Source organism: Anabas testudineus, chromosome 3 (genome assembly GCF_900324465.2).
Source record: "Anabas testudineus chromosome 3, fAnaTes1.2, whole genome shotgun sequence".
Taxonomy (NCBI): Eukaryota; Metazoa; Chordata; class Actinopteri; order Anabantiformes; family Anabantidae; genus Anabas; species Anabas testudineus.
The window spans coordinates 842,062-866,431 of NC_046612.1; the positions used below are offsets into that span (position 1 = coordinate 842,062).

The following is a 24,370-nucleotide window of genomic DNA, read 5'->3' on the forward strand; positions in this document are numbered from 1 at the left end:
TGCGTTTAGCGCCACCTGCTGGTGGAGAAAATACAGCAATGTTAATTAATGTATAATTATTTAATATTAGTTAATTAATGTATAATTATTTAATATTAGTTAATTAATGTATAATTATTTAATATTAGTTAATTAAGGTGTAATTATTTAATATTAGTTAATTAATGTATAATTATTTAATATTAGTTAATTAATGTGTAATTATTTAATATTAGTTAATTAATGTGTAATTATTTAATATTAGTTAATTAATGTATAATTATTTAATATTAGTTAATTAATGTATAATTATTTAATATTAGTTAATTAATGTGTAATTATTTAATAGTAGTTGATTAATGTGTAACTATTTAATATTAGTTAATTAATGTATAATTATTTAATATGAGTTAATGAATGTGTAATCATTTAATATGAATTAATTAATGTGTAACTATTTAATATTAGTTAATTAATGTATAATTATTTAATATTAGTTAATTAGTGTGTAATTATTTAATTTTAGTTAATTAATGTGTAATGAATGTTTAGTTATTTAATATTATTAATATTGGTTATTCTGTTTGTATTAACAGGTCAACGGGCATAACCCTTCATTCAGTAACACTAATATTAACACATTAATATAGTAAAGTCGTTTTTAATGTACATTTTTGTCTTTTCCTGAAAACGAGGATTTGACAATAAAATCATCTTTATGTATATCTTTGTCATCTTCATCATTAACACTGATACTAAATTAGCTTTTCTATGGTGCAGACTAACCTGCCGTGTTCAGGGTCGAGCGGATCAAATGCACAAGGAAAACGTTTGTTTTTTTTATTATGTTTATTATTATTATTGGTCATTTTAACCTTTTTTCTTTATTTCTGGTTGAACTTCTCTCTGTGGCCCCTGTGACACTGGGTTTCTATCTGTGGCCAGTAGGGGGCAGAACGTCGTCCTAGCTGCGTCTAGTCTGCCGTGAATCCTACCAGAAGAACAAATGACGTTTTTGACGTTAGCGGACGTGACGTGTGGGTCGTTCCGTTGCTAAGCTGCAGCCGAGGGGCAACCGAACTGTCAACAAGTTGCTCTGAGTCGCAGACGTGTCGACCGACGGTTGAAAGTCGAGCAACGTTCACATGAGGATCTGAACAGACGAAGGTGAATCGACGGGTTTTTATATTTGAGCGCTGAGAAGACAACAGATCAGCTCAAGCTGCTACAGACCGACGGGTGGTTAGTTAGCGCTAGTTAACTTAGCTAGCTAACAGTAACGTTAGCGTCTGCTCGTTAACCAACGAGTGACCTCAGCTCCACACACGGTAAAGGTCGTTACCTAAAGGTCGTTACCTAAAGGTCGTTACCTAAAGATCGTTACCTAAAGGTCGTTACCTAAAGATCGTTACCTAAAGGTCGTTACCTAAAGGTCGTTACCTAAAGGTCGTTACAAGAATCAGCCGACAGGTGACTTAAGCCTTTTATTCTGAACGCTGGTTAAGTTGTTTTCAAACTGACCCTTGGTTAATTAGATAATTGAAGCCTTTTAATTCGATTTTTAAAGTTAACTTAGATTTAAGCTATTATTAATTTGTATTAATTAGCTAGTAACTTGTTAACTAAGCTTACGTTAGTGTTACCTGTGGTGGGAAGTAACTCATTACATTAAGCTACTCGAGTACCAGTTGAGGCTACTTGAGTAACATATTGTACTTTTGTACCTGAAGCTTTAGTAACTTCACAGATGCATTTTGCACATAAAGGGTTAAAATCTGCTGCAGGTCTCTACAAGACTGATCTCTGTCCTTAGTTCTTATTACTTCTTAGTTTTTAATACTACAAATGTTTCTTTGTCAGCTTTTCTCTGCTTGAATCTGTTCATGAATTAAACTGAACATGTTTTTTTCTGCTGAAACTGATTTATGAGCCATGCGGAACAGGTCTGGACTCAAACATTCATGTTATCAGCAGCATTAAGTTCAACACAGAATCAGGGTTCTGTCTCTGTTCTCTGATTTAGGAACACCACCTGTTCTCTTTATCTTCTTCTGTACCTCTTGTCTTCAACATCTCCTTCCCACAGGAACATTAACGCCCCACTATTTGGTCTCTCACTATTTTTCATTTCCCCTGGTCTACAGAGCAAATGAGAAGCTGACATCAGTGATCCTAACTGATTTCATGAATTAACCTCAGCACTGGTCCAGTTCAAACCAAGCAGCCAGTCTCCCTGTGCGACCAGTATGGCTGCTGCCAGCACCACCAAGATCTCATGGCGACTGCGTGAGTACACATTGTTTTTTCAAGTTGCGAAAAGATGATACAAAAGATCAACACAAGAGACTAGTACAGGTCTCTGATGAGTCTTTTTTTTAAGTTGAACTGCTTGGATTCACCAACAGATCATTTTTCACACTAATTTAAAATGGAAAATTCTCTAGATAGTTTAAATTTGGCTGCATGCTGTGAATTGATAAACTTTAAATAAGTTTTCTGTCACAGATGTAGCTGATCATACTGAGTAGCACTCCTTACTTCTCCAGTTGCAGTTAACTTTGTTCCTCCTGTGTTGTTGTACAGAGGAGTTCGAGGCTCACTCCAGCAGTGTTTCCTGTTTGGCTGTGGGGAAAAGCTCTGGCCGCCTGATGGCCACAGGGGGAGAGGACTGCAGGGTCAACATCTGGGCTGTGAGCAAGGCCAACTGCATCATGGTGAGACGTGCATGATGTGAACAGCAGCTCAGAAATCAACACTGCACTGAAGTTATTACATGTATCTGTGACTGTATCCTGACTGTGTGTGTTCCTCTCAGAGTCTCACTGGTCACAAGAATCCAGTAGAGTGTGTCCAGTTCAACATGTCAGAGGAGCAGGTGGTTGCTGGTTCACAGTCTGGATCAATACGAGTCTGGGACCTGGAGGCTGCAAAGAGTGAGTGTACATGTCTTCAAATTATTGTGTAGACAGATCTCACTGGATCTTAGTAACTGACAGCCACTAGCTGTTGGCTACAGTCATTTAAAAAGCTTAAACTTCTCTTGTTATGTCCAGTTTTAAGGACTCTGATGGGACACAAATCCAACATTACCAGTCTGGGATTCCACCCATTTGGAGACTTCCTTGCCTCGAGCTCCATGGACACAAATATCAAGGTCGATGTCCTGCTATGTTTGTATTTCACAGTCTGCAACAATGTGTTACTTCTTGATAATGCAGTACTTTTACTTCTTGAGTGTGTCTTATTTTAACACTTGAATCTGGTTCCTCATTCAGCTGTGGGATGTACGGAGGAAAGGATATGTGTTCAGGTATAAGGTGAGTGCTCTCTGTGTGTTTGTAGATGATCTTAGATAAATATTTGTTGGGTAAATATCCTGATGTCTCTGATATGAGCAGATATTTCATCAAAGTGTATTTTAAAGAGCAAGACTGCAGAAGTTCTTCCTGGTCTAGATATTAAAACCAGCAGTCAGTGTATTTCAGAATTAAAGTTTAGTTTGACATTGGGAATATCCTTTGGTGTGTGTATTCCAGGGTCACACTCAGGCAGTGAGGAGTCTGGCCTTCAGTCCAGATGGGAAGTGGTTGGCTTCAGCCAGTGACGACTGTACAGTCAAGGTACGAACTGTTCTGGTTAATGAGACGCCAATGTTCACCTGCACCTGCAGAGCTTCAAACTTTTTTTAGATTAGTTTAAATGGTCAGATTCATAATTATGTGTTTATTTATTGTTTGAAAAACACATCAGCAGAAAAGAAATCAGCTTTACTACGATTAAATCCTGAGAAGCAGCAGTGTGGTGAACTCAGGTTGTAGCTGTTTTTCTATTATTATTTTTAATTATTGGAAATACTGGAAATTTCTTTTTTTTTTTTTTTTTACACTTTGCATGTTCATTGACTGAGACGCATTAGATTACACTAGCAACTAGTGGGCCTTAGGTTCCCTGTGATTAGTAACTACAACATTAAGAATATGATGAAATCACAGACCCTTTGTTACATACTGAAGCTGGATTCTCTTCAGGTGAAGAGAATTATTGTTGTCTCTTGTCTTCATCAGCTGTGGGACCTGACTCAGGGGAAGACAATCACAGAGTTCAAATCTCACACAGCAGCCGTCAACATCGTCCAGTTTCACCCTAACGAGTATCTGCTGGCATCAGGCAGCTCTGACAGGTACCACACCTGTGTGTCTGTTTTGCACAGAGGGACCACTGAAAAATGTAAAAAAAAAAAAAAAAAAAAATTGTTTCTGCTGATGCTGGTATGTCATGATGCTCCAAATGTTTCACAGTTTTGTTGCTCAACCCACTAGAAATGTTTTTCCTTAACTGTTTTAAATTTTATTAATCTGACACCGTTTTTTCTTGCCTGATGGATGTTGACAGTGTGTCTGTGAGAGTCTCTAACCTTTGTGTTGTCTGCAGGACCATCAAGCTGTGGGATCTGGAGAAATTTACCGTGATTGGATCCCTGGAAGGAGACACGAGTCCAGTCAGGTGAGTTACTACCAGTCAGGTGAGTGTGGCGTGTTGGACAGCGTGCTGATGGAGTCTGACATCTGATCTGTGGTTTCAGGTGTATTCTGTTCAGCCCGGATGGCAGCTGTCTGTACAGCGGGGCCACAGACTCTCTGCGGGTCTTCGGCTGGGAGCCTGACCGCTGCTTCGACGTGGTGCCGGTTGGCTGGGGAAAAGTGTCTGACCTGGCAGTCTGCAACCAGCAGCTGGTGTGTAGCTCCAACATCACTGATCCTTGTAGACACTCAAATCTCCTCTTTTTCAACAGGAAAATGTTTTTTGTGCAAGTAGAAACAGAGAGATTTTTATCAGTGTGAATTCTTGAGTGTGGATTGTCAGCAAATCAGCAGTTTATGCATTTAAAGTCAAATCTGCATTAACTGTATGAAACCCTGAACACTGAGGAAAACCTGAGGAAACCAGTAACGTGTCTTTGTGTGTTTTAATTTACACTCTGACTCACCAAAGTGTGGCTTCTCTCTGTGAAGCTGTTACACTTAGTTACACTGTAGTTTAATGACGCTGAGACTAACAGCAGCATTGCTCTCCTCTCCTGCTCAGATCGGCGTGTCCCACCAGCTCTCCAGTGTGTCGTCCTACGTGGTCGATTTGAAGAGGGTGAGAAAAAGCGGCGGCTCTGTGATCCAGGGAATTATCCAGGACAATCAGCCGCTCACAGAGCCCAAGGACCCTAAAGGATCCGCACTGCGAAAGAACTACGAGAGACCCACGACCACCTGCAGCTCACAGAGGTAAGACTATCCTGCTGTCAGCCACACACTGTGGAGCAGAGGGAGACGAACATCCTGACCCCGATCAACTAAATTAATGGAAAAATAAAACTAAGTCAGTGATTGTAAAAGTATCCGCCCCCTCTAAAGTGCTGTGGGGATGCTCCTCTGCAGCAGGTCCTGGAAGGTTTGAGTAGGTGGACGGTACAATGAATGCAATTAAATAAACCCAATGCAGTCTGCAAGACACCTGAGACTTAAAGGGACAGCAGTGTTCATGCTGTGGAGTCACACTTCTGCTGAATACTGATGTGAAGGAGGGAAATACTTTATTCACTCATTTTCTTTTTCCACTGATCAGTGTAAAACTTCCAACTTCCACGTTCTGAGGCTTTGTAATGGTTTGATGTCATCAGGGTGAAGCAGAGTTCTGACGCTGACCGGCGGAGCCCCGAAGGAGAGAGGCGGAGCCCCAGTGAAGACGAGGCCGAAGAGAAACTTTCGTCAGCTGAAATTCACAACGCAGAAGACTTCAAGGAGATTTTTCAGCCGAAGAACGTCATCTGTAGGTCGACAGTCAGCAAACGGTTCAGTTCAGATTTCAGGGTTTCATTTAAAACGTCCAGTTCAGTTTGGGAGACCGCGTTCAGCTTGGGTTGTTTTCTTCAGTAATTCGTTTCTAGTTAACATTTTACATTTTCTCGCTAGCATATTAGATTTTTCCCGCAGCTTTTATTTAAAATTAAACATTTCTTGTAAAACGTAAAATACATTTTTGATTTTAGCTCGCTTGTTTTTCTGTTTCAGCTCGAACTCCTCCGAAGATATCAGAACCTTTTCCTGCTCCTCCAGAGGATGGTGAGTCCATCGCTGCATTGTGTCCATTGTCACAGACTTGTAACTCGAAGACGTCAAGTAGGTTTATGTGTTTATATGCGCTATAACAATCAGACATTTCCAAAAGTGCAGCTTTCCTGCAGTATTCCTCTGATGTGAGTCTGGTGGGAACATGGGGCTTAATATTTGTCTGATATTGACTTGACAAATGTTAACTCCAGGGAGTTATTAGGTGCAGTAAACTGCAGCCTGGAAAGTTTGTGCCAGAGAAACCAAAATAACATTTAAAATGTAAAGTGAGTGATAAGAGATGCAGTGAAGACTGTTTGCTCTTCTTCTCAGAGACTGTGTTGGCGATCGGCCGTCAGATGAAGGACGTAGCATCTCCGTTTCCTGACAAGCAGCAGGTCAGTGAACGCAGCAGCTTCAGTGGTCACTGAGTGAGGTTTAATGTGTAGCTGGAGACGGCCTCAGTGTCTTTAGTGTATTGATCCTGTAACTTTAACAATTCTTCACATACCAAACTTTATGTAAAGGGTATTAAGCATTTGTCAATTCGAGTATAGAGTTTGTCCACAGGAGTGAAGATAAACTGCAGTATTTAGAAAGGAGTTAGTTTTAGTTGTTTAATGGAAATGTTTGTTTTAGTCATTTGAATTTTTGTTCATTTTTGTCAAAGGAACTAAAACATTTAAATATTTATATGTTCAGAAATGTTTAAGTCTCCATCTGTGTTGTCCACTGGCTACAGCTGTTCTCAGCTTCTCCTTCACATTGTGACTAAAACTCTATGGACTGACTTTAGCTTGACAGAAGAAATTAAAGGGTTGATACCATCAACACAGTGAGATTCTTTAACCAACATTCATCCTAGAGCTGATTCTTCCTGTAAACAGCAGCAGATCAGACTAAAAGGAACATTAACGTTTCTTCTGTTCAACCATCTTTTCACAATTGTCTTTGTGCTGCTGCAGCTTCAGCTGTGTTCGTGTTTTCTTGTCTCATTCTCTGTGGAGTGAAGATGGATTCAGCTCAGGTTTTATCGTCAGATGACAGAGGCCGAATGTTTCTTGCTCTTCCCCATAAAACTGAAACAGCTCTTTCTAGATATTTTGCTTGTTTTGTTCCTCACTTGTAAGTCGCTTTAGATAGAAGCATCTGCCAAAGAACTAAATGTAAATGAATCAAATGTTGAACCAGAGATATTTTGGGTGTTGGAGGAAACGGTTTCACTGATCAGCTACAGTCTGACTCCACAGCTGCTGCAGGTCGATGAATCACACTTTGCTTCTTCTGTGTTCTGCTGTTGGACTGAACCGTCTCATTAGACATGAGAATGATCCTGTATTGTTCATCGCTCTCTGCAGTTCAGAGCTGCTGTGGTGTCTTTATTGTAACGCAATCCCAATAATGCCGCTCTTGTGACCCGACCGTATTTCTGTGTATTAAAGCCTCCTCCGCTGGCCTCCTCTACCCCTGTCCAGAGGGTGGAACCTACAGTGGTCTCCTGTGTGAAACGTCCAGGCCCCTCAGCCGCTGGCCCGGTGTCCTCTGTCCTCCCCCCCGCTCAGCCTCCAATCACCATGGCCAAGACTAAACCACAACCTAAAATCATCCCGAGCACCAGGAACGAGCCCATCGGCCTGAACGTGGCCGACTTCCTCCCTGTGAGTCTGAACAGTTTTTCTGTCTTAATCTACTTTTGATGTTTTATTCTTGTAATACGGCACGAAACCCTCAAACCCACTTTGTTTCTGTGTCTGACTGTTTCTCAGTCTTCACCCAACAACAGACCTGGAGCTCTGAGCGAAGAGGAGGCTCTGTCTCAGATCAAAAAAGGTCACGACACCATGTGTGTGATGCTTAGCAGCCGACACAAGAACCTGGAGACAATTCGAGCTGTGTGGGCCCGAGAGGACATGAAGGTCAGACTCTGACCTCAGTGTAGTCTAATACGCAGTGACAGAAAAACTAGTTCTCGCTCTTTTTTTTTTAGCTGTGTCAGATCAAACAGACTCAACTGAGCTCTTGTTCACAGCACGATTTGGGTGAGTAAAAAAAAGGAAGAAGGGCATAACATTTGAGACGGTCGCTGTCCAAATATTTTTGTTCTGATGTACTACACCGTATGTACTATAGTACTGGGTAAATTCCAGTACTTTATTTATTCAGACTACAGAATCTCAGCACGGCCTCCACTTACTCACTTTGTGCTGACACTTTCAGCCACATCTCATTGTGTTAGTGTTTCCCTGCTCAGTAAACACTTCCTGTCTTCTTCCTGTCCGCAGAGCGCCCTGGACTCGGCCGTCTCCATGAATGACCTGTCGATTGTTGTGGACATCCTCAACATCATCAACCTGCAGCCGTGAGTCATTACATCATTCTAACACGGAAACACAAGTTTCTGTCGTCATCCTCAGACTCACCACCACACTTTAAAAATTCTAAACATAGACACGATGAAATCTGGATCTCTTATTCTTTTTATGAAAAATACAGTCGAACATGTTTCATTATTTTAATGTTACTGAAGAGAAAGAGAGAAAGGGAACACGAGGAACAGAATGAAATCAAATATCAAGTCGCCCTCTGGGGGGCGCTGCACACCAGTAAAAACCACCACACGCCTTCAGGAAGTCGTTCCTGAAATGCAGCTCTACTCCACTCACTACACTGAAGATATTTTACTGACGAACAAACAGTGAACTGAGCTTGTTGTCGTGTTTCAGGACTTTATGGAAACTGGACAATTGTACGACGATTCTCCCTCAGATCGACAAACTGCTGCAGAGTAAATATGAGAGGTGAGTGACGGGTACATAATTACTAATTACATCAGACACAGCACAAAGTAAAGGTGATGATGATCCTTTCTGCGTTTCCTCAGCTACATGCAGACTGGCTGCACGTCTCTGAAGCTCATCATGAAACATTTCTGGATGTTGATTTCGGACACGCTGATGGCCGCGCCGTCTGTCGGAGTCGACATCTCCCGAGAGGAGCGGTGAGTAACGGCCGCATCCACATCTGTTACAGCAGAAACACAAACCAAACCCAGTTTGTGTTTCTGCTGTTTAACCGTACATCACGGCTGGTGAGCAATTTTAATAATAATATTTAGTAAAAGTATCATTACTGCACTGTGGAAATACTAATTCACTAAGTTATCATGTTGTAGAGCTGACTGTAAATGACTTCATATACTGTAGTAGAAGAAACAGTTTGTGAATTTCAAAGTTCCTACTCCTGTGTGATAATACAAAGTAGAAAGTATGTGTAAATACTGCAAGTTCAAGTACCTCAAAACTGTACTTGAATACAGACAGTGACACGTAAAGGTAGATAACCTTAACATGTGTGTGGATCATGTTCATCACTCGTGTGATAAATCTCTCATTCTGACGTTTCTGAACAGTTTGATAACGAGAGCGTCGTAGACGTGTAATGGTTCTAAAACGGAGAGTGACACACACACACACACACACACACACACACACACACACCCTATGTTATCCTGTCGTAGATATGTTATTGTTTTGTTTTTGTTTTTTTTTCCAGGTTTTACTTTCTAATTGTAGAAAAACATAACATGAACTAAACTAGATTCGACTGTAGCCTGATTTCAGGATCTCAGTCTAAAAACAAAGTAAAGCTTCATTCAGACTTTATTCATTTCAGTTTCTGTTTCTATGGGGGAGGTGTGGTGAATTTAACGTCACCACCTCCACAGTAACTGTGTTTCTTGTGAGATGACCTTAAGTCTCTCACCTTTGTGCACAGAGATTACACAAAGCCACTCTGGTATGCTGCATTCAGGGACAGTACAGGCTGTAGGTCATTTGTGTCTTGAGAGGATCCAACACCATAGAAAAGTAAAGCACTAACCAAAAAAACAAAGGTATGAACCGAACAGTTACACCCCTTGTTTCTCATAAAAACAGCTGCCGTAACATGAAAAATACGTAAACGCATCATCATAAAAAACATCCCGACAACAAACTGAGCAGGTGTTTGTGTCAGGTTGCAGGTAGCAGTAGCTGCTTTGAGGTAAAAATGACATTTGATTGATTAAACTGCACCTCTGGTTACGGAGACCTGAAATCTGTGTGTGTTGCAGACACCAGAAGTGCCGGGCGTGCTGCAAGCAGCTGAAGAACCTGAGCAACATTGTGAAGAACAAGGCGGAGCAGGTGGGCCGGCACGGCAGCACCTTCAAAGAGCTGCAGCTGCTCATGGCTCCGCTCGACGACTCGCTCTGATAAACGCGTTTCCAAACTGCTTTTCACACCTACTGCGATCGGGCTGATTTGCGGCGGGACTCTGACTCTTGTTCTACACTGGGGCTGTAAATAAACAGCTGATGGATCTGAATCCTCCTGAGTGCAGGTGAGCCAGTGTTCTGGGCTCTGTGCCCATGATCCAAGACCAGCTGTGAACTGTGACAGAAACGCCAGATGATCCCGGCTGTGAGTAGGATACGTTTGACTGTAGTTTTATTTCTTCTTACGCCAACAAACAAGATCAAAATGAAAGTTCAAATGTTCAAGGAGAAGTTCCATTTTAGGAAACATGTTTATGAACTCAGACTGGAAACCTGTAACCTGAAACCTGGTTCTGTGGATCAGTGATCTCGTCGAACTCCTTATTGTTTGAAAGTGACTCTGCTGATGATCGACTGTTTGAAAACCAGACGTGGTGTCGGCCATGTTTGTGTCTCTGCACACCTGAATCTCTGGATCTCGGGTAGATTGAAGTAATCGTTCATAATGAACCGACATAAACTGACTCGTGAAGAACAAAAACACTGCTTCAGACTTTTTCTACTTTCCTGACACTTTGATTTTAAATGTACAGTTCTTAATGTTTATTTAAATAAAGTTGTACATGTTGGACTGCGGCTTGTACAAGTCTTTATGGGTCCACTCTGTTTTATAGAACAGGGACCCAAGTTGATCCATATTCTTCTGTCTAACCTGGTTAGGCTGCCGTTACCAGAGTGGATCTGAATGGACCACGTGTACACAATACCGGGTGTTTGTGGGACACACTGAACCTCACAGCTAACAACAGATCTTTGTTCTGATGAACTGAAGTCGAGATTATTTCAATAGACTCTGTCCCAAGATGAAGTGCTGCTGTGGAACGTCGTCTGATGAAAGTCTCACTGTTGTTCACCAGGTAGAAATAAACAATCGGTGGAAATAATTAAGTTTCTATGACTTTACATTAGTGCTTCTTAAGTTGCTGTTAACTGTCATAATGCACCTGTTCACGTTCTCTTGTTTGGGTCGGCCACATCTTAGTGATTGTCCTCGAGTGTCTGGATTCACTCTGTCTATAAGTTTACAACCTGAAGGCCTTTGTCTTCATTTAATTTTAGAAAAGTAAGATGTACAATACAGGACTGTTACTTGTAGTATTTTTACTGTGGGTAAAAGTAGTAATATCTGCACTTACTTACAGCATTCTTCTCCTTTTCAAGTACACTTAGTTTTTCCGACCATGAAACCTGAGCACAGATAGTCGATCAATTGATGTTAGTTTAAAAACAGTAAATAAATGTGAATTTCTTCTTCACTTAACTTTTTTTACAGCGATGTTTTCTTCATGAAGCTCCTGAAGTGACGTACAGACACATCACGAGAGAGAAACAGCAAAGTGGCAACTCCAACAGTTCAATGTTTCACATATTTCACTGAAGCGTCTGTTTTGGAGAATTTATTAAAAATGGGAATACAAAATAAAAACTGTAGAACTCTACAGTGGAGACGAAGCAAGCAGACGTCAGATCAACAACACAGCAGCTCATTCGCGTTTCTAAGACTACAGCTAACAGTTCACTTCCTCCTGCGTCACGTCGAGCTCAGCACCGCATCAACTGCTACAGATCTGCTCTGTCTGAGGTCAAAGGTCACCTGTGGTTTCCTAGATTCGTTTTTTTTTTTTTTTACAGAGAGAACGAGACGACAGCAGGGTCACACAGAGAAAAAACAGTCGAGCAAAGTTAAGATGCGAGCGTCTTTGTTTCACTTCATCGAGCTGAAGGAAGACGAAGATTTGTTCGCTCTGCATGAAAAACATCCACAGGAACAACAGGAGGTCAAAAAAGTCATGTACAGGGGAAGAGTTCTTCGTATTGCTCGGCATCCGCAGAGTACCCTGACTGGATAGAGGAGGATTGAGAAGACACAAAGTCAGCCTCCTTCAGAAAACGACACCGGATAAAATCAGATTCATCAAAAACGGATTGAAATCCTGGTTTTCAGCTCCAGATTTGTTTCCACGTGGCCACATCCTGCACCAAAAATTTAAAATCCAAATAAAAACAACAAAACAGGATTAAAGCATGTCAGACATAAATATAATAGAACCATATTATGCATATATTATAATCAGCCACACCTGAAAGTGTGGGTTAGAAAATAACCTACGAGTTTAAAGTGCAACTTCACAAAACCATTAAAGAAATACTGTGATTGGAAGTGTATACTGATGACAAAGATGTTAGTGACGATTTCAGTTCAGTCCACACGAAGACGAGCTTCAGTGGCTTCTCAGTAGAGTCAATAGAGTCGGCTTCTAATAGCAGTCACTTCAACAAGACACCAACACTGAAACATTTGGCCCTTTTCTCTAGTCCGTGGATGTGATTAAAGTCTTTGTTCTTCATCCTTTCACCATCTGGGAAACAGAAATAAATCCAGCAAAGACAGGATGGAGGTCGCGTTCCTCAAGGAGAAACCTGCGTTCAGACCCGGACGTCCAACATCTTTGTCTCCAGGTCTCTCAGGCCGTCAGTTTCAGTCGTCCTGCGGAGAAAAGCAGACCATCAGACAGCAGGAACGTTACCAGTTCCATATCCCACCATGTCCACACTGTGCCCAATAAATGTGAAAACCGACACCAGCAGACGGAGGTGTCGCTCCATCGCTTTGGTCCAGACTGAAATATCAGATATGGAATGTAGATCAGACATTCTTGTTCCTCTAACTATAGCGTTTCATGTAGTGCAGCGCCACCATCAGGTCAACATATGAATGTGTGCAATAGATTATGACAAACTGCAGAACTACTGTTTTAGTTCCACGTTACAAAACAAAGTCACACAGTCAATCAGATAGGTTCTTTAAAATAATTAAAAACTCAAAGATACCATCTTGGCGTATAGTCGAACTACAGTAATATGTTTTAGACTTTTGTAACGTGGCACTAACATAGCATCATGGGCCTCAGCATTAGCATGCTAACATTTGCTAATATACACTGAATAATGACCAAGTTTTCGAAGTATTAACTGGATGTACATATTTACTGCTACAAAAAATAAATAGCATTAGAAAACACTAACCTGCACTGGTGTAAACAGGTCGTTAAACTGTGGGACTACGGTGGATTTAAACAGATACTAACGGCGTTTTCAGATTTATCAGTGTAGACATGGAGGAAACCCAGAGACGAACCATCCAGACAACTCACTCAGGACAGCCACTCGCTGTGAAGTCACAAGGAATTCAACGGAAAAAGACATTTCAAAATCAGGTTTGTGCTAAGCTAACTGTTTCCCCCTGATCTAGTCTTTGTGCTAAGCTAACTGTTTCCCCCTGCTTCCAGTCTTTGTGCTAAGCTAACTGTTTCCCTGCTTCTAGTCTTTGTGCTAAGCTAACCGTTTCCCTCTGCTTCTAGTCTTTGTGCTAAGCTAACCGTTTCCCTCTGCTTCTAGTCTTTGTGCTAAGCTAACCGTTTCCCTCTGCTTCTAGTCTTTGTGCTAAGCTAACCGTTTCCCTCTGCTTCCAGTCTTTGTGCTAAGCTAACCGTTTCCCCCTGCTTCTAGTCTTGCTTCCAGTCTTTGTGCTAAGCTAACCGTTTCCCTCTGCTTCCAGTCTTTGTGCTAAGCTAACCGTTTCCCTGCTTCCAGTCTTTGTGCTAAGCTAACCGTTTCCCTGCTTCTAGTCTTTGTGCTAAGCTAACCGTTTCCCTGCTTCTAGTCTTTGTGCTAAGCTAACCGTTTCCCTGCTTCCAGTCTTTGTGCTAAGCTAACTGTTTCCCTGCTTCTAGTCTTTGTGCTAAGCTAACCGTTTCCCTCTGCTTCTAGTCTTTGTGCTAAGCTAACCGTTTCTCTCTGCTTCCAGTCTTTGTGCTAAGCTAACCGTTTCCCCCTGCTTCTAGTCTTTGTGCTAAGCTAACCGTTTCCCTGCTTCCAGTCTTTGTGCTAAGCTAACTGTTTCCCTGCTTCTAGTCTTTGTGATAAGCTAACCGTTTCCCTCTGCTTCTAGTCTTTGTGCTAAGCTAACCGTTTCCCTGCTTCCAGTCTTTGTGCTAAGCTAACTGTTTCCCTGCTTCTAGTCTTTGTGCTAAGCTAACCGTTTCCCTGCTTCCAGTCTTTGTGCTAAGCTAACTGTTTCCCTGCTTCTAGTCTTTGTACTAAGCTAACCGTTTCCCTCTGCTTCCAGTCTTTGTGCTAAGCTAACTGTTTCCCTGCTTCCAGTCTTTGTGCTAAGCTAACCGTTTCCCCCTGCTTCTAGTCTTGCTTCCAGTCTTTGTACTAAGCTAACTGTTTCCCTGCTTCTAGTCTTTGTGCTAAGCTAACTGTTTCCCTGCCTTTAGTTTGTGCTAAGCTAACCGTTTCCCTGCTTCCAGTCTTTGTGCTAAGCTAACTGTTTCCCTGCTTCTAGTCTTTGTGCTAAGCTAACCGTTTCCCTCTGCTTCTAGTCTTTGTGCTAAGCTAACCGTTTCTCTCTGCTTCCAGTCTTTGTGCTAAGCTAACCGTTTCCCTGCTTCTAGTCTTTGTGCTAAGCTAACCGTTTCCCCCTGCTTCCAGTCTTTGTGCTAAGCTAACCGTTTCTCTCTGCTTCCAGTCTTTGTGCTAAGCTAACCGTTTCCCCCTGCTTCTAGTCTTTGTGCTAAGCTAACAGTTTCTCTCTGCTTCCAGTCTTTGTGCTAAGCTAACCGTTTCCCCCTGCTTCTAGTCTTTGTGCTAAGCTAACCGTTTCCCTCTGCTTCTAGTCTTTGTGCTAAGCTAACTGTTTCCCTGCCTTTAGTTTGTGCTAAGCTAACCGTTTCCCCCTGCTTCTAGTCTTTGTGCTAAGCTAACCGTTTCCCTCTGCTTCCAGTCTTTGTGCTAAGCTAACCGTTTCTCTCTGCTTCTAGTCTTTGTGCTAAGCTAACAGTTTCTCTCTGCTTCCAGTCTTTGTGCTAAGCTAACCGTTTCCCCCTGCTTCTAGTCTTTGTGCTAAGCTAACCGTTTCCCTCTGCTTCTAGTCTTTGTGCTAAGCTAACTGTTTCCCTGCCTTTAGTTTGTGCTAAGCTAACCGTTTCCCTGCTTCCAGTCTTTGTGCTAAGCTAACTGTTTCCCTGCTTCTAGTCTTTGTGCTAAGCTAACCGTTTCCCTCTGCTTCTAGTCTTTGTGCTAAGCTAACCGTTTCCCTCTGCTTCCAGTCTTTGTGCTAAGCTAACCGTTTCCCCCTGCTTCTAGTCTTTGTGCTAAGCTAACCGTTTCCCCCTGCTTCTAGTCTTTGTGCTAAGCTAACCGTTTCCCCCTGCTTCCAGTCTTTGTGCTAAGCTAACTGCTGTTATTTCCTTGTGACTTTGTCCTATTTTACAGAAACTGATAAAACTGTGACGACAAACAGAACACGACACCTCTGGGCTCCGTGGGTCCTGCTCACGGGTCTACAGGCACACAGACACAAGCTGGTGCAGCTCTGTGGTTAGAGGTGTGGAGTGTTAGATGGGTGGAGGGAGGGGAGGACAGCACCATGCCATGCAGAGCGCTTCCATGCCAAGCTATCCACCAATCAGCATACACCCCCACCTACCTGCCCACCGTCCCCCACCAATGGACTGGTTCTGTCTACCTGCCTGTCTGCAAACCAACCAATCAGACCACAGAATGAGGACACAGAAGAAGAAGAAGAGGAGCAGGCTGACAGCAGGTGATGCTGGGAAAATCCTCCGTCACTCTTACACTTCAGACCTGTGACGTCCAGGAGTCTTTTATTATTATTTATTTCACCATTTCCACTTTTGTTACTTCCTACATTTCCCAGAATGCATTTGTCAGCCTGCAGAAAGTTGAAGTTCATAAAGTTCAGTTTTGACTTTTAGTTTGAAAGAAATTTGTTTAACAGATGATTAATTAGAGCTGAAACGAGCAGTTGATTGATCACTGAACAGAAAATTGATATGATAATAATTAATAATATAAGTTCCAGCTTCTTCAATGTGCTGATTTTGTGTGTCGTTAGTCACTGGACGTCTTCAAAGACTGAATCAAACATAAGTCGAGTCTGACCAAAGTCCTGCATTTAAAATGTAACGTAAGTACAAAAGTACTCGAGAGTTACTCGATGCAAAACGTGTTTTTGAATAACGTGATTAGATGATTATTACTGAAGCAGCGTTTCACTGTTAATTTAACTGTTTCATACAGAATTAAAACTAAGGTTCCTTAATTCATTGGAACGTCTCTGGTGAGAAGCTGGAACAGTGAAATGTTCTCGTGTTATTGTGCAGAACCATCAAATCTGACCAGCAGGTAGAAAATGACCTTTAACCCTTAAAAAGTGTGTTTACCTGTGGAGAGCTGCGACTGGGACCTCCTGCGGGAGCTGCTGGGAGTTCTGGAGGTGGAGGACAGTGTGGAGCCGGCGCTGCTGGCCCGAGAGATGGGAAGAGGGACCGGTGTCACCGGGGGAGAGTCCAGCTGTGGGGGTGAGGGCAAAGGTCAACATCTTCCTATTTATTCTGAATTTGTTACATTTTCATTCATTTTCAGTACAATTACAAATAATTATGGTTTAATCTGCGTTTTATAATGTTATAGCCGTTTTATTATTTCTTCATGTCACTTATTATAAATACAGTATTAACATTAAATGTCAAGCCACGTTTCATTTTATTGTATTATTATTGTATAATTATTTTTAATTTTACTTTATAACATAAACGTCTTTTAATTTATATTTAGTTTATTATTTTACTTTATTTTATTAAATATATTTAGCATGTTTAATATTGGTATTGTACTGTAGTACTACTGTAATATGAATTTATTAACTAAATATCTATACTGTAATATTGTGAAATATTATAGTAACAGGGCAACAACATTCGATTTTCTTCATTCTTCACCAACAGCAGCAGCAGAACTCTCCTGTTACCTCGACGCTGTCGTGTGTGGGCGAAGACGACGTGGACGAGTTCTCGTGTCTCCTGGAGGACGAGGAGCTCAACTCCACGCTGCGAACGCGCTGGGCGAACTTCAGCGAGCAGACCGACTCGCTCATGTTAGCCGGCAGCGGAGACACCTGAACAGGTGAAACAAAGCGAGAGTCCAGTTCACCTGCACCTTTTCAATTCTCACTCTACTTATAATAATGGATGAATACTACTGCTACTACTGCTACTACTGCTACTACTGCTACTACTTATTCGTGGTCTGTTCAATAATAAATTGTAACAGATTCACACAGTAAAAGCTGCCTCCACCGGGCAGGAACAGACTGCACTGAACCCCTGAGAAAACTGGTCTGGGACATGTGCTTAAAACAGAAGTGACCTGCTGGTCTCACCTGAACCATCATAAGGGTCTTGCTGTCCCCGCTCAGGGAGTCCTGCAGCAGGTAGGTGAGGCGGGAGTTTCTGAACGGGACGTGGGAGTGTTTGCTCCTCAGCGCGTTGATGACGTCTCCGAGCGCCGACAGAGATTTGTTGATGCACTGAGCCTCTCGGAGACGACTGCCCTCCGCCCCTGACTTACCGATCCTCTCCGAGCCCGCCAAGTCCACCAGATTCAGCTTACCTAAAACCAGAACACACCAGAAACCTTCAGTCCAGAGCCGCCTGAGGACCAGCCTCAGATTTATCAGACAAATGCTGTGTGTACCTTGTGTGCGGTTTCCTGTAGCAGAGTTGAATCCGGACACGGTGATGATGAGCAGAGCGTGAGATCGAGAGCTGTGTTCGTTCAGGTTGGTGCAGGCTGTCGCTCTGTTCATGTGACCCAGCTCAAACACCTGGAAGACAGGGACACACACCCACCCACACACCCACACACACACACACACACCCACCCACACACCCACACACACACACCCTATGTTATCCTGTCGTAGATATGTTATTGTTTTGTTTTTGTTTTTTTTTCCAGGTTTTACTTTCTAATTGTAGAAAAACATAACATGAACTAAACTAGATTCGACTGTAGCCTGATTTCAGGATCTCAGTCTAAAAACAAAGTAAAGCTTCATTCAGACTTTATTCATTTCAGTTTCTGTTTCTATGGGGGAGGTGTGGTGAATTTAACGTCACCACCTCCACAGTAACTGTTTTTCCGGGACCTGGCTCCTTACGGGATTTAAACCATGTGCAGAGCCACATTCTCAGATTGGGCTTCTCACACATCTAATCCTGCCACTGTCATCAATGTTATGTATTTTACTCTTTATGTTCAGAACTTTATTTTTCCTAAAGATATTCTTGAGATTAGAAAATAGAAAGTATCAGGCCTAAACATGGCTCAGCTGATGGGACTAAGGAAATCGTTAAAGTTAGGTTTTGTGTGCAACACAACATAGAGGCAGTTTTTTCCTCCTCACCCTGTTGATGTCCTCGGGGCTCTGCACGGTGAAATTCGTGAGCCCGGGGACGTAGAGCTGTCCGCTTCCGTCAGGGTTCATCTTGATGTCCAGTTTGTCAGTGGGATTCTCCCCCAGCAGGTCCCTGAAGGACAACTGAGATGTTCACTACCTGCAGATTCGCAGTCAGGGCTCAGATAACCCAAAATCAAGTGACGTGTCCTGATCTGAGCGATAATCTGCCAAAAATTTTCATCCTGCAACCAGATGTTTGGTTACATAACAGCTGGATAGATGGAAAGTGCTGCCACTGAAAGGTCCACCTTTATATAACTGCTCTGTTACTGCTGCTGAGAATCTGATCTGAATTTAATTTGAGGTCTCAAATACCGCCTCAGTACAACCCTGAATTGTATAATCCTCGTCCTCTGAGCCAAAAACTATTCAGACACAGAGATCCACACTATTCCACCTTCACAGTCACTGTCCTTCTACTGTAAATACTCAGGTTGAAGTAGTACAAGTAGTACATTTACCAAAGTAAGAGTAACAAATACTGTCACACAATCATTATCACCACCTGTAAAACCCGTAAAGTTAGTTCTGATCCATCAGTCGCGTTCATCCTCTGTACGGTGGCCCTGTTAAGACATTATAGACGGATGTCTGTCTTTACAGTTTTTACAGTTTATTTATAGGGGAACCTGAACTTCTCATCTCCACTAGCCATGGACTGAAATCACCGTGTAGATCTAATCTCTGACTCAGGATCAGCTCCATCTGGTTTCTCACCGTAGCGTCTCGTTGTAGATCTCCACCATGCTGACGCTGATCTTGTAGTCCCAGTCTGGAGCTTTCTCCGTCACCTCAGAGAACAGCAGGCGGAGAGCTCGCTGGTTGATGCCGGGGTCGTCGGCCACGCCCTGGAACCATCGAACAGGTATGTATCATTGTCATCATGTCAGAGGAAACGACCTCGAAATCCCCTTGACTATCATCCTACCTCCATGGTGTAGGTTTTCCCGGAGCCGGTCTGTCCGTAGGCAAAGATGCACACGTTAAAGCCGTCGATACACGAAGTAATCAGAGCCTGGACCTCCTGAAACACCTGATGGACCAATCAAAGAGAAGATGTACAGATGAGACACAGACATTCATCTGACTGTGCTTGTAAATCTGCTGCTGGTTCCTCTCATATATTGACCAGTACACCGCTGACTGTCCATGTGATGCTTCCACCTCAGGTATCTCAGGTATTCGACTCACTCACCTCTTCCTGCGTGGCCTGAGGAGGGAAGACTTTGTCCAGTTCAAACGTCATGATTTTGCCCTTGTTAGAGAGGTAGAGGATGGCATCGTCGTCCGAGTCGAAGCTCAGCATGGTTTTGGCATCTGTGGAGTCCTGCTCCTCCTGACTGACCGGCCGGACACGGCAGAAAACACGAATGTTACCTGGGAAACAGGGCAGGACATGGGGGAATGTTATAATTATAAGATAATCAGCCGAGAACCAGCGGTTTTCTCCTTGTTCTCCTGAAAACAGTGTCTGTTTTGAGCACACATCCCATTTTCTCTGGATATTAAGAGAAATTTTTAGATCCAGTAATGTATGGTTCTACAGAGAAGGATAGAAATACATCAGTAAGGTTTTAAATATGAGCCCATCATTGATAATTATACCTCAGTGTGTGTGTGAACTGCCAGCTGTGGCCCTTCAGCAACAATTATTAAAATCCATCTATCGAAGTAAAAACAGAAACTTGGCAGGTAAAGTCTGGTTTTTAAAATAAAATTCAGACCTTTGAGTCGAACCAGCTCATTGTGACATTTCTTCCTCAGGTTCATCTCTCGCTTGTATTTCCGCAGCAGCTCTTGGTTTGTGCTGCTCACCTCGCCGATCACCAGACAGATCTGAAACACATCCAGCGTTTTATCCTACAGCTCTCATTATCAAATTAAATAAATAAAAAATATATTCTGCAGTCATTCTGATAATGGTTTAATTAACTTTCCAAGTTAAACGTTAAAGTTTAACATGCCTAACATATTATTTTCTAACATGTCTATGTTGCAGTCATCTCACCTCCTGCTTTGCCTCAGTGATCGCTTTATCCAGCATGAAGGGGAAATCCTGTACCTGCCTTTTCAGACACTTGTAGTCGTTAGTGAGAGTCCGGAGGGCCCGCTGCAGACTCAGCATCTTCATCCGCACTCCTGAAACACACCAACACTCAGCTTAAAACGCAGTATTTTGTGTTGGACAAATAACTGACGAACAGATAAATAAGAGTGAATTAAATGAAAGATGGAAAATAAAATAGAAGAGGGAATAAAATGATTTGAAACACATTCTAATCTAAGTCCACCTCAGACTCTCAGAAAACTCTGACCTGCCAGGTTCTCGTGGACGGCCTTCATCTCGCTCTCAGCTCTGAGAAACGCCTCCTCAATCTCCCGGTTCTTCTCCTCCTCCAGGTTCTGCATCTCCACCTCCAGCTGACCCTGAGCTCGCTCCATCTCGCCTTCGTACACCAGGATCTGACACATAAAAACGGAGGGTTTAGATGAGAGGTTCAGAGAGGAGCAACGAACAGCAGCACAGGAAGGGGGGGCTGATTCCATCTTACTCAATCTGCCTTTTGAGTAAGTAATTTTCAAATGATCAAATTTCATATATTAAGAATTTTATTGTTATATTGTTTGTATTGAATGAGTTCTGGTTTCTAAGAGCACAGGAAATGTAATTTCCCACTAAAATGCAACAGGAAACAAGTAGCAACAACATCGAGAGGAGATCTCTGGAAGGGAACAGGTCTTCAACTAAACACAAACTACTACATTGGATCTGCGGGTGTCACTAGAGAACACAGGTTAAAGGAGGAGACATTTACACTGACTGGTTTCAAAAGTGTGTCCGGTTAGTTTAGTAGGGCTCAGATTGAAACACAAATCAGGATTAATTCCTGGTTGAGGAATTACAACTGGGGGATACAACTGGGAGCACTGGGAGAGTGTTACTGGGACAGTTCATATCACAGACTGGGGGATCTCAGAGTCTTCCAGGTTCCAAAGCTGTAAAACCAGTTGAACCACATTCCCCGACATCAACATGTCAGCTGATTTCAGAAACTATCGAACCTCGATGAGTTTTAAAGTTAAAACAGAAACATTCATTTTATCTATAGTGTATATTTTTATTAAAACTTAGCTAAGCTAATATTATGAAAAAATGAAATAAGTGATAGCTCTTTGGTGAAGATGTCTGTCTAAAAACATCATGTATGTGTGAAGAAAACCTACAGTCGGGTTTTCTATTAGAGGATGAAATTACCTTTATAAAAAAAAAAAAAAAAACTAACTCGCTTTTTACTTTTCTGTTTTTTAATTTTATTGTTTGAGCTCAGTCGAACTCCTGATGACCAACGATCCCTCGTTCTAGCGAGTCGCGTGTGGTTTGTGTTTTGTTTGGCAGCTTTGGAACTTGAGCTCTTGGTCAGACGGGTCTCAACATGTGTGCACCACCTCAGTGCGGCCCCCACCGAAGGCTTTGGAGAGGAGGCTGCACAGACGCCCTCGATCGGAGAGCAGCTGCAACCGGACGCATGCAGAGAGAAGAAGGTTAGCTGGACAGGTGAGGTGGGGGGTTAACCTGAAGTCTGCTCCTCAGTCTTCATCCACCCGTTTAACATTAACATAAGCTGCAGGTTGCTCAAACTACCAATTGCTGCTAACACATGAAACGTGACTCAGACATAAAAAACTGAAGAAAAGTCTGTTTCTTGCTGTCGGCTGCAGACGCCGTGAGATTCTGTTTCATTGTTTAGGACTGAGACAGGAAACGAACGTGCGGACAGCTGTAGCTGATAAAGGCTGGTGCTGCTGTTACCTGTGTCCTGAGCTGAGCGCAGGTTCGCTGCGACTCGTGCAACTGTGTTTCCAGCTCTCTCAGCAGCTGCCTCTGCACAGACAGCTGCTCCTGCAGGGCCCCGTTCTTCGTCTGCATCTCCGCCAGAACTCTGTGAGAGTCGGCCGACTCCACCTCTACCGTCTGAGTCACATACTGAAAAACAGAAAAACCAACTCTGAGTCGATGTCGTCCTCACTGTGGTTTTAAATGACACATTTAATTTGCATTCATCCATAGGGTCAGTTATTTCATGTACTTAACTACTATTATTATTATTATTAACTAAATTGTTAGCAGAAATACAGCAGCGAGCCACGCAGCTGCACCAGGTACCATATTTATCTATAAACACATCCACAGGTTGATAACAGCATCACTTTACCTCTACAGTCAGAGCCCACTAAGCATGCTCAGACACTGCAGCATACCATAATCTACAGACTTCAGTGTTTTTTAAAGACAATTACATCGACCTTGAACTATAGTTCGTATATTTATGATGCGTCAGAGTCTCATGCTCAAGGAGAGATTGTTGTATTCAGAAGACATACAACTGGAGACACCAGTATCCTACAGTCTGGACCAGAATCAGGTTCAGACAGGTTCATTTTCTAATTTTAAACATCCTGTTAACAAAACAAACCTTGTTCACGAGTGTCGTGTCGTCGAGAAGCTATGACGGTGATCTATTCATGGTGTGGAGCTGTTAAACTACAGAGCCCACACTGTTCACTGAAGAGAGATTGTGGCTTTTAGGAAACACTGGAGCTCTGTGGAGCGCATGAAAAAGCTAAAGCAGGTTCGAGCTCAAAGATAGAAAATCTTAATGACTGAACTCCAGAATACAGTTCTGTTTGATGAGATACTGTGAGGCTGAGGGAGCAACAAGGAGCAACACCACGCGTGGACACGGGCGGGAATCAATACTGGTCCCACCTTGACTTTGGGGGGTGCGGCTGCCTGCCTGGCCAGCTCCGCCTCACACTCCTGCAGTCGAAGAGCGAGTTTCTGCTCGGTCTCCTCCTGCCTCCGCCTCGACTCCTCCAGCTGCCGGGTGGAGTCATCCAGCTGCCGCTGGAGCGTCTCTACCCTGGAGCTTTTCTCTAGCAGCTCCCGCTCCAGCTCAGCCAGGCGCCGCTCCCTCTGCCGGGCCTGACTCTCCCAGCGAGACACCTCCCTGCGCAGGGACTCCACATCCTGCAGGACACAGTCAGGGTTTAAAAACACACCTGCTTCATACCTGACCTGTGCGCACCTGTACCGTGTTCTCACCTGGCTGAATGGGCAGTGGCTGCAGCTGCAGGTCTCTGCAGCAGTGTCGAGCTTCTGAAGCTCTGAGCTCCTGCATGACTTCAGCTCCTGCTTCAGACGCTCGTTCTCCACCAACAGCAGCTCCAGCTGCTTCTCCAGGTCTGTCGCCCCCTACGGGACAGGAGGACACACAGACATTATTTCTATTTTACCACACTTTGTTATTTGACCATGTTTCCAGTTTTACTCGCTGCCCCAACGAACACAAAATAATGTGAATCATTTCTGACATTTTATGTTACACAGGGATTCTCTGCGTCGCCTGCTTTCACACCTGAATGCAGGTGTGTGTTGTAATTTATATTGACGTGTTTTTTCATCCTTTCTACAGGAATGTAGTCGAGCAGGTTCTCACCAGTTCAGAGCGAAGTCTCTCCACCTCCCGAGTCTGATCCAACAGCTTCTCCTCCAGCTCCTCCACCTGCCAACACATCATAATAACTACTTAGTGATACTGACGAAACATTTTACTGTTTACTTCAGCAGCCAATAAAAATAATTAA

At 42.9% G+C, this 24,370-nt stretch overlaps 2 protein-coding genes and 1 long non-coding RNA gene across 10 annotated transcripts in view; 2 read left to right on the forward strand and 1 right to left on the reverse strand.

Annotated features, from left to right (window-relative positions):
* The first annotated feature begins 1,019 nt into the window (after positions 1–1,019).
* katnb1 (katanin p80 (WD repeat containing) subunit B 1) lies at positions 1,020–12,273 on the forward strand. Its single transcript, XM_026379134.1, has 21 exons — positions 1,020–1,146; positions 2,124–2,265; positions 2,563–2,693; positions 2,795–2,912; positions 3,033–3,133; positions 3,255–3,296; positions 3,516–3,599; positions 4,044–4,159; positions 4,411–4,482; positions 4,562–4,712; positions 5,065–5,255; positions 5,651–5,799; positions 6,042–6,092; positions 6,414–6,478; positions 7,523–7,738; positions 7,847–7,996; positions 8,363–8,439; positions 8,804–8,878; positions 8,962–9,078; positions 10,192–11,252; positions 11,669–12,273. Exons 2-20 carry the CDS (start codon positions 2,226–2,228, stop codon positions 10,331–10,333), a joined length of 2,088 nt encoding a protein of 695 aa, XP_026234919.1. The 5' UTR covers positions 1,020–1,146; positions 2,124–2,225; the 3' UTR covers positions 10,334–11,252; positions 11,669–12,273.
* The window catches only part of kifc3 (kinesin family member C3), a 35,351-nt gene continuing 22,758 nt past the window's right edge, over positions 11,778–24,370 (reverse strand). For 6 of the 8 annotated variants that reach the window (XM_026379129.1, XM_026379132.2, XM_026379125.1 and 3 more), the window contains 16 exons: positions 24,223–24,288; positions 23,829–23,978; positions 23,493–23,753; positions 22,536–22,709; positions 21,040–21,187; positions 20,733–20,863; positions 20,449–20,560; positions 19,920–20,101; positions 19,653–19,757; positions 19,442–19,572; positions 18,671–18,794; positions 17,959–18,088; positions 17,645–17,874; positions 17,234–17,380; positions 16,647–16,776; positions 15,574–15,936 (listed from right to left, as the gene is read on the reverse strand). In XM_026379129.1, coding sequence (XP_026234914.1) covers positions 15,869–15,936; positions 16,647–16,776; positions 17,234–17,380; positions 17,645–17,874; positions 17,959–18,088; positions 18,671–18,794; positions 19,442–19,572; positions 19,653–19,757; positions 19,920–20,101; positions 20,449–20,560; positions 20,733–20,863; positions 21,040–21,187; positions 22,536–22,709; positions 23,493–23,753; positions 23,829–23,978; positions 24,223–24,288 — 2,289 coding nt within the window. In that variant the 3' untranslated portion in view covers positions 15,574–15,868. Of the gene's footprint in view, positions 12,884–15,573; positions 15,937–16,646; positions 16,777–17,233; positions 17,381–17,644; positions 17,875–17,958; positions 18,089–18,670; positions 18,795–19,441; positions 19,573–19,652; positions 19,758–19,919; positions 20,102–20,448; positions 20,561–20,732; positions 20,864–21,039; positions 21,188–22,535; positions 22,710–23,492; positions 23,754–23,828; positions 23,979–24,222; positions 24,289–24,370 lie in introns of those variants that run through there. The other 2 variants (XM_026379126.1, XM_026379128.1) reach the window with 2 other exon arrangements.
* On the forward strand, positions 19,516–24,325 carry LOC113174920. The gene is made up of 4 exons (XR_003299921.1): positions 19,516–19,589; positions 21,125–21,292; positions 21,415–22,280; positions 24,199–24,325. It is a non-coding gene; the product is annotated as an uncharacterized LOC113174920 (long non-coding RNA).

Bases quoted from the DNA above. Each gene is read 5' to 3' on its own strand.
- katnb1 (XM_026379134.1), top strand. From the start codon at position 2,226: ATGGCTGCTGCCAGCACCACCAAGATCTCATGGCGACTGC. The intron at 2,694-2,794 runs GTGAGACGTGCA...TGTTCCTCTCAG, and splicing joins GCAAGGCCAACTGCATCATG to AGTCTCACTGGTCACAAGAA. The intron at 4,483-4,561 runs GTGAGTTACTAC...CTGTGGTTTCAG, and splicing joins GGAGACACGAGTCCAGTCAG to GTGTATTCTGTTCAGCCCGG.